Below are 15,204 nucleotides of genomic sequence, written 5' to 3' on the forward strand. Positions count from 1 at the left end.
TAGAGTGTCATGGTGATATTTATTTACTGTCTTATAATCACAACTGCATTGCTGTTTTTACAATAGTGTAGAACAATTATTGCGTAAATAATAAATATATCATGTGGTCGTAAAATGATTATGTCTTATAAACACATAACACATACAAAATAAAATTACATTTTTTATCAATGCTGCTAGTAAAAGAATAAGGTAAAATGCTATCGGTGGCTAAAATAAATAACAAGGTGTGATGTGAAAAGTGCACTCAGTTCAATAGCACTTTGATGTCATAGAAACACCTATATACAACAACGATTACTCCATATCTACAAGAAAACCATTCCACTTTGCTCTTGTAAACTCCTACCAACGTACAGCACTAGCGTGGTGGTGTCCTGCAGCCTGACCCTGTTGGCTGCTGTTGGGCATGCTGTGGAGGTATCTGATAGGGACTGAACCGATTGCCCAGCTGCCGGGATCGCATCTCGCTCGGTGACGGTGAGCCAGAGCTGGGCGACGGGCTCGAGGCAGGCTGTCCTTGTGGTGGTGGCGTGCGAGGGCTTTGGCCAGCGGCCGCTGCTACGGCCAGCGAAGCCGTTTGCTGTAGAAAGCCGGGCGGAATCTGTGGTGGCCACTGGCCGCCGGTGGCTTGCCAGAGTCCAAGATTGAGCGCACCGAGGCTGGCGGGAGGTCGTTGATACATCTGGGGCAGCAGCAGCTCGCTGTACGGTGATCGGCCCCACAGCTGCAGATGCTGACGAGCCTTTTCGAAGAGCGCCGCCTGGGCAGAGCCGTCCGGATCTTGACTCGAAGCGAACTGAGCCATCGTCATCGGGTCGGGGAACAGGCGCATCGGTGAACGGAGATGTTGCTCAAGTAGGAGGGCGTCCATTGGGTCCCTGAGAATTGAATGGAAGGTACAGATTTTTACGGTAATTAATTCACTGTAGGTGAGATTACAGACAGCAACTCGTTACATTTTTTTGTGTTAAATAAGTAATACAACATTTTCAAAACATCATTTTTGTCACTTTCTTGTTCCTAAAATTGAGCTCACATCACATCGGAAGACCCTGTGACCAGATATTCGTTCCTGCAACGATGTAACAATTTCTCTGCAGAGTAATTTTAGGCTTCAGACACACCCACGGCCAAACCCCAGAAATCGTCTTTTCGCATCATAATCATCATCATCATCATCTTTTTGCAAGCTAATGTGCTCTGAGGAACGAGAACGATGCTGAGCGAGAAGGAGCGAAAGTACCGCGGTACCACCGTGGCCAACAAAGGACTTGTTCCGGCAACACCGATCCATTATTAAATAACTATAAACTTCGCTTCATTTTCAATTTCACACGACCATAAACCAATTCACGTGATCAGTTTGACTACGCCGGTACGGCGATCGATTTTGATTTTTCTCTCAAGCATAGCCCGCAAGAAAAAGGCAGGATGATCATCATCAGGTGGAAAAAATAGGCTGGAACGGGAGGGGGAAAAACGTAGCAGTCTGAGTCAACCGTACCGTCAGGACCATCATCGTGTTCAAGAGCCTAACGTTGGGGCTGAATTGTGGCTTGTTCTGTGGAGGAAAACTACCCCTTTCAATGCTCTCTCCACCAGCAGAGTGAACGCCGTGCCACCAACTTGAAACTGGTGGCTCCGGGAAGGCTCGCAACGATTTCATTCTCGGCTCGATCCCAAACTCACTCCGGCCAAGAACGGCCCACCCCAACCCAAGCACGTTACGGAAGGGTGAAGAAGAGCGAAAACTTCGGCAGTCACGAAACAGGATTCCCCCAGACCCAACAGTCTTTCCTGCCAATGCCACCATCCCAATCTGAATGACCGTTGAAAAGCAGCGAAACAAGGGAGGAGAGAAGCCATGAACATGAAACGACACTCGCCGAGCCGCGATCGCACGATCTGCCGCCCTGTAATTTACCGAATGCCGCTCTGGTGATGATATTAGCCTGAAGGGCTGTTCGCTCCTTTTTTTGTTGTTGCTGTTCCGATCGTCCGCTCGTCCGCTCCGGGTGCCGGTGCATGCTCGCCCAGCGGATAAGCACGGAGGTGATGCCGGTGAAGGACTTTTGGCGAAACACGGCGACTTCAGCAACAGGTCGCAGCAGCCGCCGAAGATTCCTTCACACCTCGCGTACAACAAATTAGAGCCTTCAATTATTAGCTGCTATCATCGGGTGTAATTATGAAAAATCTGACCAATTGTACCATGCTTTACATTTTGCCTTTGTGCTCTTCCGCGTGCTTTTCTCTCTTTCTCTTTGTGTTTGTGCTCTTTCTTGCGCATTGCGCTTTTGCAGCAGTCCGGCGGCTGAAGAATGCAACTGAACAGAGTGTTGCTTTTAAAATGTTATGCTATGTCCCCCCTCCTCCTCGAGAACCCTGTGCAGAAATTGGGGGTCCCATTCTAGATTGACAGGTCTTCAAAAGTGAGTGAGAAGAAAGGAAAACATACTTCGCTTTGGTATAGTCGGTATTCATGGAATCAGAACAGCGACGGTAAACCGATCAGTGTCTTCAGCCCTTTCCAATCATTGACCTACCTCTGCATTTCTTTATTATTTTTTCCCCTTTAACTTTGGGACTCATCTTATCGAGATGCACTTTAACCGCTAATCATCTTCCGGTTTCACGCCTCACATGCCTCACTCAATTGGAGTAGCAACGGGATGGGGATCAGTGACTGTGGCCGACAGCCTACTGTGACTCCCGATCGGTCGATCGGTCCTTTAATTATAGCAAAGTGGGTTTGCCGATACTGCCGAAAACTGCCGCCTTTGGCTTATTGAACTTATTTGACCTTTTTCGAGGGTTCGTCTTATGGAAAAAAGGTCCATAGAAGCTGATGAAAAATAATCCTTTTGCCTTATTTTGAATTAAAGGCGAATAAAATAGTATTATGGAAAACAATTCTGTACAACGACTTAAATTAGTTCTGTGATTTCATGAATCGTCTGCAGCAATAGCGCAAAGACAACTATTTAATTAATCAAACCCCTTGCGAATATTAGAAATTAATTTTTTTGTGTTTATGGACTATGGGTTTAAAGGACTCTTTTGGGCATTGCCGATAGTATATTTTTTAAGACGTTTGTGTGTTTGATTCAATAAAAACACGCCCAGAGCCCACTTTAGGATGCATAAAGATGAAACAATATTGACTAGATGGATCATAGATAAAAAAAAAACTAATATGTTTCTCTAGAGAAATTGAAATAACCTACACGAATATTAACGATTGGACATTATCCTGACACGTCAATTTCTACATTATGATTGAATTTAAAAGGTAGAAATTTTGGTATTTTCCGGCCTTGCATTTTATTGGCAGTTACATCTCGATTGCTTCCGAAATTTTAAGGATCTCATAAGCCGTAAGATGTATTAAAAGTGTCACGCTGAGGAATTTTATTGTTGGTGTAACTTGCTTGAATGCTTTTAGTATTTACTGCATCATCAGAACATTTGTTTTTTGCTATTATTCTTCAAAGCATAACTTTTCTAAAATCCCTACGACGTTTGAGGTCTTGTGATTGAGTTGTTTGTGGCTTCCTTAATCTAGGTACTGATTATTCTCAGATTGGGTCCGATTGAACCATGCTGATGGCTAGTTGATGAGTTTCTTTCGTGTCTTCTAGACATTACAATACTTGAGTCTACACTGCTGTAATATGCCTCTAGTAATTCTACGACATAATTGTGGATTGTTTTACTCTTTAGTAATTTCCGACCAAACAAAAATCCTTCTGATCATGAATGAAAGGAGACCCAATCAAATTCATTCAACAAATTCATGTTCATCTTCATCTGACTGACGTAACAAGAACCTTTAAGCGATGAAATCAGTAAAGTTTTGATTATTTTCTTATCCGAAATTTTGATTATGAACGTATAAAACAATTTTTAAATTTTATATTTTGTACCCCATTTGTATCTTTCTCTATCTCTGTATTTTATGATAACCTACTGGATTCCTCCCTATCGATCTCCCACGACCGCTCATCAAAATGTGTTTAACTTTCAAACATGTGAATTCCTTCGCTGGCAGCAAAATCATGATCGATGTGTTGCCTCAAAAGCTATGCATCTAATGTGTTGCCGTTTGACGAGTGGCAGGTGAATAGAAACAAAACCTCAGGACAACAGGCCCGAAGACACATACACACCGGATTGAATGGCTGGAAACATCAATCTTCCTTCCCAAAGAATGTGCTAACGGTCAAGTGCGGTTTGAAGTATGTTTTTATTTTCCCTTTTTTCCCTACTTTTCAGCTCAAAATGAAAGAAACTCTCAAAAACTGCAATTCTTGCTCTCTCTATCAGAGCTGCGTCTCGCTGTCTGTCGATGCAGCCGAGACTCGATTGAAACCCTTCGAAGGAGTGCACGCTCAGGCCACTCTTCCCGCCGACTGGCGGACATCCTTCCGTCGGTCGGACAGTCATAAATTATTACCGCCCGGCACGTTACGCTTTAGCGGCTCGAAGTTCATCAATTTCGTGTAAATTACTACGCAGCCCGCAGCTCTTGCGTTCTCGTGGGCATCTCTCGCCCTGCCGGTCGATTCCCCAAGCCGCACTTATTTTTGCTGAACGCTGGAAGGTGTTGTAAGGATTTTATCAATCATTACGCACATCGAAGGGTTTTGCGACCGAGGTTCGCTTTAATTCTCGCCGAGTCCTTTGACGCAACGCAAAACCGCACCGTCCGGCGGGGCTACGAAAAAAGGGCGCACAATCAACGCCCTCCGAAACTGCGAAACCTATGGCCAAAGCCTTCCATCGTTCCCTTCTGCTGCTTCTTTCCAGCAGTACGTAATATGGGGCGGGGAGGAAGGGGCACACACGCAAGGAAAGCCCAAGCTTCGCGTCGTCGACGACGTCTTGGCCGGGTGCCCGGAGGCCAGCGCAGCACAGTTGTCAGAATAATTACGACCACTTTTAACAGTCATTTAGCTCCGTTTTGCCTTCCTCCAGACTGCGTTTCTTCAGCGTTTCCATAGCGCTTTTTTTTTATTTTTGCGCAACGCCTTCATACGATTTGTGCACCGCGAACGCTTTATGGAGGTGCCGAATGTGCCGCTCTGTAATCAACACTTTAGTGAAACGAAAACGAAACCAAGGCATCGAAACGGAGGTCCAGGTTCACACACACACACAGAAGAACGGGCTGAGAAAAACGTCGTCATTTTATTTCTCATCTCAATCCCGCACTGGGTGGGTAAGGATTGGGTCAGTGGTCAGTGCTGGGAGGAGGTAATACCCTCAAGGCAAACTGGACGCAAGACGTTGTTGAGTTGACGAAGGGAGAAAAAATGAAAACCCAACCACAAATCAGTGAGTCAATACACAGGGCTGCGTAAAGAGTTGTGCGAACTGCGGAAGGGTTGGGTAGAAACAAAAGATCATTTAAGTAAAGGCTTTATCAATCATTTGGACTCGATGAAGATGCATTGACAAATTATCGATGCACAAATACGGCATCAATTATAATTTCAAACAAACTGTATTTGTCTTTGTTGTTCAGCTTCGGCAGCTACAATACTTACATGCCAGAGTAGCTGAAAGTATAAAGGGGACTTAGTTAAGAAGACTTAATTTTGCTCCCCAAGAACCTGTCTCGGAGGTAACACATAATAGTGGTTTCCACTATCAAGAGGGTAATAACTTTAAAAATCATTCAAAGCTTTTTCCACACAAAAATCCTTAAAATACACTCTATAATCGAGTTATTAATAACTTTTTACATACCTATCGAAATCGGTCAACCGTGACGAGTCCCGGAATCCTTTCGCGAACGGATTGGAATCGATCTTTAGCTTCGTTATCAGCTGGTTCTGGTAGGCCGTGACGGCGGTGAATACCGTCTCCGGGAAAACGTACGTTTTGTGGTCCACTTCCTGCAGCTCCTTGGGTGAGTTGGGAATGGTTTGCCCGGGGACGAGACGAACCAAATGTATGCGGGGTTGATAGCGATGCATCGAGTTCAGTACAATCTACAGGGAGAAAGCAAGACAAATGACAAATGTTAGAGAAGAGTTTTTTTGCGGTTTACTCAAAATAGTCTTATAACGCTAACGCTAACAGAACACTAAGGAAGGAAACAATTTTGAATTATTCGTGTTTGGTCCTTCTGCTCATTACTTTTCATTTCTAAAATAATTGAACATTTTCTGGAATTTTCAGCTGAAAGACAGTTTTTGGTTCTATTTCAAAAAAATATTGTATATTTCTGCAAAATGGCATTATTAATACCTACTCAAAAATCTTTAACTATAATTAAAAACAGAACAATATGATTTTGCTTAAATGGTTTTGCTTAATTTTATATTACTTTAAATGAATTTCATGTTCGTAACCTTCAATAATTTCATTTTTCTTTTGTATTTATCTAACCTTTTCAATAGATTGGATTACAATACGTGAGAAAATATATTTCTACGTAAATTACAGCAAACATACAAGAACATCTTTCAAATCAACATTTCTGACTCGTTTCTTGCGAATTCAAACGAATTTTCCTTCCACTTTTTCGAGACGAGAGTTTGTTCCGCCTGATTCTAAGAGCGAGATGAATCCTGAAAGTTTAATGCGCAGTAAACAACTCAACACAAACTCGAAAGCAACTTCGTGCCGTAGCTCGTAGCTCCGGCCGTCCGGAAAATGATGGCCGCAATGGTGGTGCAAAATATTTTCCATCCACACACACACACACACACACATACTACCCACCACGCGTAAAATGGGTGTTTTGCGCACTTGCGTGAAGAATGTGTTTTTGGGCTGCCATTTCCTGCCAACGGGGAAGCTGTAATCGAGCACGTACTGGAGAAAAAGGACGAAAAACGGCCGCATTCCGCGTATCGTAACAGCATCCTTCCTTCACTTACCCACACAGAGGCGCGCGCGCGCACACTCACAGACAAAGACACACGCAATCACCATAAGTGAACGTGGGCGCCTAACACCGTGCAAGGCGAAATATGATATTCCAGAGACGAAAGGGCCATGAATTTGACAGCCGGCAAGCTGCTACAACCGCCAGCAATGGGTCCAACACAGCCCCCTCCCCCCCTTAAACAACGGCGATGGCCACATCGACGACGACAACAACGACGACGACGACGAGCAGAGAATATACCATTTATAAGGGGAATGGCAATCCATAAATTATGATTTGATGAAATTGATATCGTCCCCACGAGATACGGCGAGAGAGAGAGAGAGAGAGAGTGAGAGAGTGGAGAGAAAACCGAGCTCCACGGCTACGGTAACCCTGTGCCTGCTGTATACATCCTCTCCTCCCTGTTGATACATACCCCAAGGTGGAGTGAACGGCCCGGCCCGATTGGTGGCTGGCTGTGGACAGTGGGCAAAAATGGCGCGTCGAACGGTCGGTGCACCCGGGGGCCCGCGGGCCGAATGGTCCGTTCCGTTAGCGCCAAAAGGAATCGTTAAAGCAAATATCAATAATAAAGAGATAACGGACAAAAAATCGATATTTTCCACCAGCGGCCAACGTGCGCGAGTGAGTGGAATGCACCCCAGAAATGGTTCTATTTCTGGGTTCGTTTGGAGGACGACCCAACACAAAAAAAGCTGAGCGGGCGAGAAGGTGTTGAGGGAACATCATCACCTTGGACGTGAAGTACATAAACGTGGATAGTTAAACAAATTTGCAGTATTTCTTGCTGGTTTACTGTGGATTGGGAGTACATACAGTCTGGAGCAGGTTTTAATGTCCGTAAAGTAAATAACCCGCCACGCTGTGAGGTTTATGGTTTAGCGCTAGTAAAATTGAGTTCCTTAAGGAGAGGAGAACAACCTCCTTAAAGAAGTGCCATGTCTGCAGAGCGAGAAAAATAGTTTATGCCTTTTCGCTCGCTTACGATCGATTTATTTGTCCAGCAAGAGACCGGCTCCTGGGGAAAAGCTCTTCAACAGACACGAAGACACTTAAAACATTCCCCGAACAATACTACGAACGAACACTCCAACTCCACAGAATCTGCCAGGAGTGTCTGTGTCTGGTGCAGGTATTAAAGCATGCTTCCCTCCTGGGAGCACTCGCTGTCTCTCGCTTTGTATCGCTTTGCAGCGAACAGACACCGGGACCACCACGACAGCAGATAACCCGCATAATTTATGGACGATGTTTTATAGAGACATTTGCCCGGTAATTAGTGTGAAGGCGGAAGGCGTGTTACAATATTCGCCGGTCGCGCTGCCAAGTACTGCCGCCGTTTCCGATAGCCCGACATCGCGAGTACATGGAACCAATCGACACAACACGACTGTGTAAACAGTACTGGCCAGGTGCTTATGGACGGGTTGCAAAACCGTTCCAGCCCTCTCTGCCGCATGGTTTCACCGGTGACAGTACTAATCAACATAATTTATCGATACGAATGTACGGTTGGTTAGACGATAGGGTTGGATTTGCGTCACTGTTACAAGCAGATGAGGCTTCGGGAGGCCCCACACACGGTTCCAGGGTTGTCGATTTGTAAGCACCCGTGACATGCTAATTATGATCGAGATGCTCATTTAGTGTCTTATAGGGCTGTACACGATCAATCAATAGGGTCGAGCTGTTTCGAGCAGATTAAAGACAGACTTACATAACGTCCGTACAGACCGGAGATACACGACTTAGAAGTAGCCCTCATCAACTAAATTCCTGTCGGAAAATAGAATCCCATTCCCAAAGCTCCCCACACACACACAGCCACACACATGCACAAGCTTTCCAGCTCTGCACCAAATGTAGCAGAAAAACTGCTCACCAAGCGGGAAACCCATCACACTTCAACAGTTTCCAGCTGGTGGCCAACGGGACCAGTCACACGGGCGTTACGGTGGAGCCCGGCCAGACACAGGGTCTGATGTTTCGTACCTAATTTATCAAGCTAACACCTCGCCACCATCGGGCACCGGAGTGGTCTCTCTATCTCTCTCTTTCTCGCATGGTGTTGGCGTACACTTCACCACCACTGCACGGATGGAGCCATTTTTATGCTAAGCACCATCAGATAGACTAACACTCACCGACGCAGCTACCGGAGAGGACGCGAAGAGGCCCGTGAACCAGGAGCACCGGGCAACCTTCGCACCACCTCCACGCAAGGCCTTCGCTTTTCCGCACCGCTTTACCCAACCGTACGGTGAAGACATGCGCGCTTTATCAGCTTTTCTAAATTTGCGTTCCTCCACCTGTGCGCCATGAGCACCCCGCCAACCGAACGCGAGAAAGGACGAAGCAGGCCTGCACCAACACAACCGTAGGCAGTAGGCACTTACACCATCGCACACTTACAAACACAAAAGCCTATGCGACGGTGTGTATGTGTGTGTGTAGTACACTTTCCTTACACACAGCTCCAAGGCTCACGTCCATATCCAAAGACAGAGAGCGAGAGAAAGAGAAAGAGAGAGCGCACATGGAGTGGTTTCAGCCCGGTGCTCGTTACCATGGTGACCGCACCACCATCACAGAAACCGCCCGGCTCGGGTGGAGGCGCGCAGGCGAACACGACGGATTAACTGTCCACACACAGCGCTCTGTAGTGGTAGTAGTGGAAGTCCATCTTGACAGTGCCCAGGATTTGTGCCCAGGGAGCACTCCGTGGGCGAAAGGGGAAGGGTGCGGGACAAGTCGAACTGTGCTAAACTCGACGACAAATCGATTCTTCTAACAGCTTTTCACAGATCGTCTCCTCGTTCGGTGGAAGTCCGGGTTACGGTTCAGTGGCTTGGAACGCCATCGTCGGGACGTCGGCCTGACGGGAAAAAGGAAAAAAGGGAGCCGTCGTATCCCTCCACACATACGCACAAGGCCCCCTTTTTCCCTCCCACTTGTGCTAATGATTAAGAAGAGCAACATTTTGGAAGATAGGTAGTACATCAGCGTGTACGTGTAGCGAAACCGAGCAGATGCTTCTGATTAAAACCTGGTCCCAGCATCCTTTTTCTAGATAACACTTAGCTCCACAGTTTTTGCCGTTTTTCCCTACACCAACTCGATGCGTTGCTACTCACCTCCTGTTGTATACATACACACATACACACACCAGCACCACCACGACCACAGGCCACAAGGGTCGAGGATTGAGGCCTGGCGTGAAAAACTTGTCAGCATATAGAACGGTTCATTTTCAACGTTCTTAATTACAAGCTTTATCTTATCGTCACCGGATGTTGCGAAACTCGTTACCCGGAAGGTGAAGAGCCGGGGAGATGAGGGAGAAGGAGCGATTCTTTGCTTCTTTACTACTTTTTAGGATACCCCTAAACATAGCGGACGGAGCATAGCGCTCGTTTTGCGCTTTCGACGGCCGTAGCAGAGTTGTTGCAATCGATTCTCGGGACCAGGCGAGAAACAAGCTCAGTAGCGAACTGTTTAGTGCCAGAAGGACTGCTGGCGTTCGCTGCTGGACTTTGCAACTAATAATGAGACGACTTGTGAATATTTGTCAAGTATTCACGAAGTTTAGTTACGTTGAAGAATAAATTTGGAGTAGCGAATTAAATAGTTCTCTGTGTGCTGTTTATTTGTTGTGAACTTTATTTTGCAAACATTTTCTGTTTTTTGTTTGTTTTACAACGGATTTGTTCAAACCATCAACATGGTAAATGTGTGATATTATTTTGGAAATTTGAAATTGAATATCTGGATATTGAACAATCCCCTTAAGCAATACGGCGTTTTTGGACCGTTTCTCCTGAATTTAAAAATCTTGAACAATTGGTCCAGTTTCTGATTAGCAACGAAATATTGATTTGTGAGCTATCAGGATATTGACAGGACCATTATTGTGAGACAGTTTTAAATTTATTATAAATCAAGTAGAAAGTCTTGATGGCGCATAAAAAAGCGAGAATTGCTATCTTTTTATATTGCTATCTAGAACGTGCTTTAAGATATTTTGGAATTTTGGGGAGGGGGCTCAATTGCTTCGAACATTATTTAAAAGATAGCAACACTTAATTTAAGTAGTAATAGGTAATATCTAAGTAGATTTTAACATCGAACGTTATTCAAAAGGATAAAAATGAAAGAGCCTAGCCGGTTACATACCTTTGTACCTTATACTAGATTACAAGTTGAGGCATTTTGATTTCTACTCGTCAATTGTGTTCCTTGGCAATAAGTAGGTTGCAAATTCTGCAAAACCGTATAATGATTCTAATATTTGGATGTCATAAACTCACATCATCTCCTGTTATACTAAATACATAGTAAATACAATATACAAGGTTTTTCATGTCGATTTCCAATTTTTCAACATTTTTCATTGCTTGCAAGATGTTTTCCAACAGCTGTCAAATGTTGTATTTGTATCACAATAATGTTTCAGTTCTTCCGCATGATTTTCAACACGTCTCAAGGTGGATTGCGTTTGACAGTTCCATGTAATATGTTGAAAATCGTGTCTCAGAGCTGAAATTTCATTATGATGCAAATATTCACTTTCAAATGTAAACATTATTATTCACCGCGTGAAAAATGTAATTACACATACATCTGGCATTTCATTTCCCTCATAATAATTTTTAATTTCCTCAGCATGATTTTCAACACGATTCAAGCTGGATTGAGTTTGACAGTTCTTTGTTATGTGTTGAAAATCAAGTGTTGAAACTTAAATTTCATCTTGAAGCAAATACACCAACTGAAGCTAAAGCAATTTTCGCTATTTATAAATATCAAATCAATTGTTTAGAAAGGTTTTTTTTCTGGTTTCTACATATGAAAACCAACAAAAGGGCAATATCGATTCTTGCATTACTACAAAACTTTTTTTTCTACAAAATTAAGTATCTCTGAGCAAACAAATAAAACAAAAAGCAATCGAATCGGCAGCACGCGCACACCCATGGCGTGGTTTTTGGTTACGTGTGACAAACACATTCCAACTCCCGTTTCCAACCCAAACCCCCTCATCACCTTTCCCGTGGCAAAGTATGTCGTTTCCACTTGAGTCGAATACTGTTTTTAAAGACAAAAGTAAGACCAGCAAACGCACCACCATCGGAGCGCCACGGGCGGTCTCTTCGATTCCAAAGCCCACCGGTGGCACGCAGCAGCAGCAGCAGCCGCATGCTCCTGTCCATCGGTCATCGCAAGCAGCCCCAAACTCCTAACGGACATTCTCTAGAATGCTTGCACGAACGAGGCGTTTTGTGGATCGCAGCGATGGATCGGTTTGCTTGCGTCCCCGCCCGTATATGGCATGGTATATCATATAACTATAATGATTTGCTGGAGATTTTACCGCGAGACAACACGGGCAATGAATGGGAAGCAAATTCGATTTATTGCCTGATAAAATACGACCCACACATATGGAATTGGCCCCGTGCTCATTACGGCCGAATGGTGCTCCCAGTGCTCCCAACACTTAGACGATGACATACTAGAACACCGGTTAAAGATCAGTTTCCGGCCTGATGGGGTGGCCGCGAGCTGCATATGGTATTAAAGGTGATATCATTTTAATACAGAAACCAAATAAATTTAATATCTATTCTTCTATGTATGGAGATGTGCCCAGCACATACGCCTTGCCGCCTTAAGTCATCTTAATAACCACATTACATTAGCGTTGAATAATTTAATAAGCAACCAGTGTTGCTGCCTTCGCATCCAGCAGCTCCCCAGCTGGCCAGCAATCGTAAAGAAACTGTCGCCCTATCCAGTCCCAGCAAAGACGACTCGAACCCCCCTCCCCCACTGCCCAAAGATGGCGCAAAACCGGTCGATCGTACGCACCCAGCCTTACGGCCCCGTGTCGCAAAACCCGAGATTAATTAAGTGTTTCCGATTATGCAACCCAGGTATGGTCGGAGCCGCGACCTCTCGCCCATTCGCCAACTCGACGCCTTTTGCTAAGCACGGTGCAAGTTTATAGTGGCCACCAGCCCCTCACCCTCTGGCTAACCCTACCCTGCCTGCCCGCGTCCCACTGATCAAGTCGATCAATTGCAGTCGGCGCACTCGCGCGGCGGATGTACCGGCTGTCAACGGGCACTCAGGACCGGCTCCCGAATGGAGTCATAATTTTTGCCATCGATTTGCCAGCTGCTGCTGCGGATGTCGCGGGCGCAGAATTAGTTATGCTCTCGCGCGTTCGCGAATCGCCGTTAGAGGCTAATTTAAGACCCCGCCCACGGGTAATGTGGCCGGTGGTAATTAATGAGCCATTGCCGTACAAACACACACAACCACCCATCTCACTCTACAGCTGTTTTCGCCTTGAAGCTTCTCCATACACACACAGACAGAGTGAAAACATCACCACCAGTGTTGGGCCATTAAGTATTCCAATCCCATCACGGTGCATGAAACACAGCACCGTGGGTGAAATTATTCAAATCAGCAGCCCTATTTGCTCGATGAGGTTTCATTTTTATACAAATTCGAATCCCAAAAGCCCCACCGGGGGAAACCAACTCGTTGCAAGCGTTGAGGGGTGTAAAGCAACGCGACCCAGCAACGTGATAAGGTGTCAAAATATCACACTCAACTCCGAGCGCCAAAAGTCGCTGAAAGTCCCTGTTTACGTGACGTGGGGCGGTGGTGGCGGCGGTGTGCACAAACGACCCCGATAAAGCGAAAGGAAAAAAAACGCCCAATATGGCTGCCGTGGCCGGTACGCGGGGTCGGTAGGTTGCATTAATAATTCATCCACCCATCGAAATAATAGTAAATTATGTAGATGGAGAAACCGAGCCCAAAGTAGCCGGTGTGTGTGGGATCGTAAAAATAAGCAGCGAGGAAATAACCAACCACGCTACGCAAAGGTACTTCTGGGTTTCGTTCCTAGCTAGAACTCAAGCCCGCGAGCAGCACTGGGAGGGAAGGGTGAGGAGATGGGAAGCAGGGAAAAAAGGTGCGAATGTGTTAGGTCGACGAAATAATCACGAAATTAGGATTATGCAAATCGTATCCCGAACGCGCACACACACACATACACGGTCCGTACGCTTTTCTTCCTTTGGCGCTTTCCTTTTGCGAGCGACAACACATTACCTCCGAAGGATTATTACCTCCACCGGCAAGCGGTTTGGTCCTGCTGTGACGCTCGCAGCGACCACGAAAGCGAAAGCCAATGGAGAGAAAAAAAAGGATAGAAAACCACCACGCACCACCAGCACCGACCGCGGAGCGAAGGTGTCAAATGGAAAAGTGTCATAAAGTGTGCGAGTTACGATCATTGACACTTTCTTCTTCGAAGCCTTTGCGCACCCATGGCGGTGCGTTCTTGCACCACTTGGACCCGACCGACCGACCGAAACACTCTCCGAACCTTTCCTCCGTACCACCAAGCCCTCGCCGACGATGAAGCGACGCTGGAAATGTATTAATTAAGTATAACTTATGGCGACCGAGCTTAATTGTCTTCATAATTTCTCCACTCCGCGCGCTTATCATAACTCCGGGGTGGCAAACGGAAACGCTAAAGAGAGATGATGGTTGTGTTGGGAGGGGGGTGAGGGTAGGGTCACCCAATTGGTTGGCCGGTGGCCACCAATGGCTTTTTTCCAGTCTGAGGGCTTTGTCTGTGTGTGTGTGTGTATGTGCTGGTCTGTCTGTCTTTTCTTTGCTCCACGTGCCGGTTTGATGGCGTGCGGCAACTCACACAGACACACTCTCGTTAAGGTACAGCGAAAGAAGAAGAGTGGGGAAAAATATGATTATTGGAAAATTATGGAAATGGGATACATTGTGCCACACGCATACACATATACCCAGACACGGTGGAAGGTGTTCCAACTCGTCGCGATGGAGAGCAATGCGCTGTGCAGCGAAGGAAAGCAGGCAACAAAGTTAAAGACGACTCAAGACGATGTAGCGTAAATTCGTGGCAGTGGATGAACGCGTTATCGTTGTGCCACTGTTGCAGTTTATAGTTGGTAAATTGTTTAGCTATGTTTATAGCGGGATTAGGTAATCGAGCATTACCTCGCAGAGAGTGTTTCGTGATGAAGAGCTTTTCGTGCTTCTCGTCTTTTAGATTTTACTATGATTCTTTGTGCAACTAAATTAATTTAATTTAATTTTAGTTAAAATGTGTTAAAAGCACACCTTGCGTATACGAGCATATTTTTCAATAAAGCAGAGGATTAAGGATCAATTTTTGAGGAACTGTTACAAGTCTCGAATTCTGTTGAGCATATTTGTAGGTTATTAAAGATTGC

The 15,204-nt window shown here is 45.5% G+C and overlaps 1 protein-coding gene across 2 annotated transcripts in view; it reads right to left on the reverse strand.

The window, feature by feature from the left end:
• The window catches only part of LOC1275432 (T-box protein H15), a 52,302-nt gene continuing 37,098 nt past the window's right edge, over window positions 1–15,204 (reverse strand). Inside the window, exons 5-7 of one of the 2 annotated variants that reach the window (XM_061658206.1) lie at window positions 5,755–5,999; window positions 5,553–5,564; window positions 1–881 (exon numbers count right to left, since the gene is read on the reverse strand). In XM_061658206.1, coding sequence (XP_061514190.1) covers window positions 362–881; window positions 5,553–5,564; window positions 5,755–5,999 — 777 coding nt within the window. In that variant the 3' untranslated portion in view covers window positions 1–361. The remainder of the gene's footprint in view (window positions 882–5,552; window positions 5,565–5,754; window positions 6,000–15,204) is intronic. The other variant, XM_314675.5, reaches the window with a different exon arrangement.

This window comes from Anopheles gambiae, chromosome 3, assembly GCF_943734735.2.
Source record: "Anopheles gambiae chromosome 3, idAnoGambNW_F1_1, whole genome shotgun sequence".
Taxonomy (NCBI): Eukaryota; Metazoa; Arthropoda; class Insecta; order Diptera; family Culicidae; genus Anopheles; species Anopheles gambiae.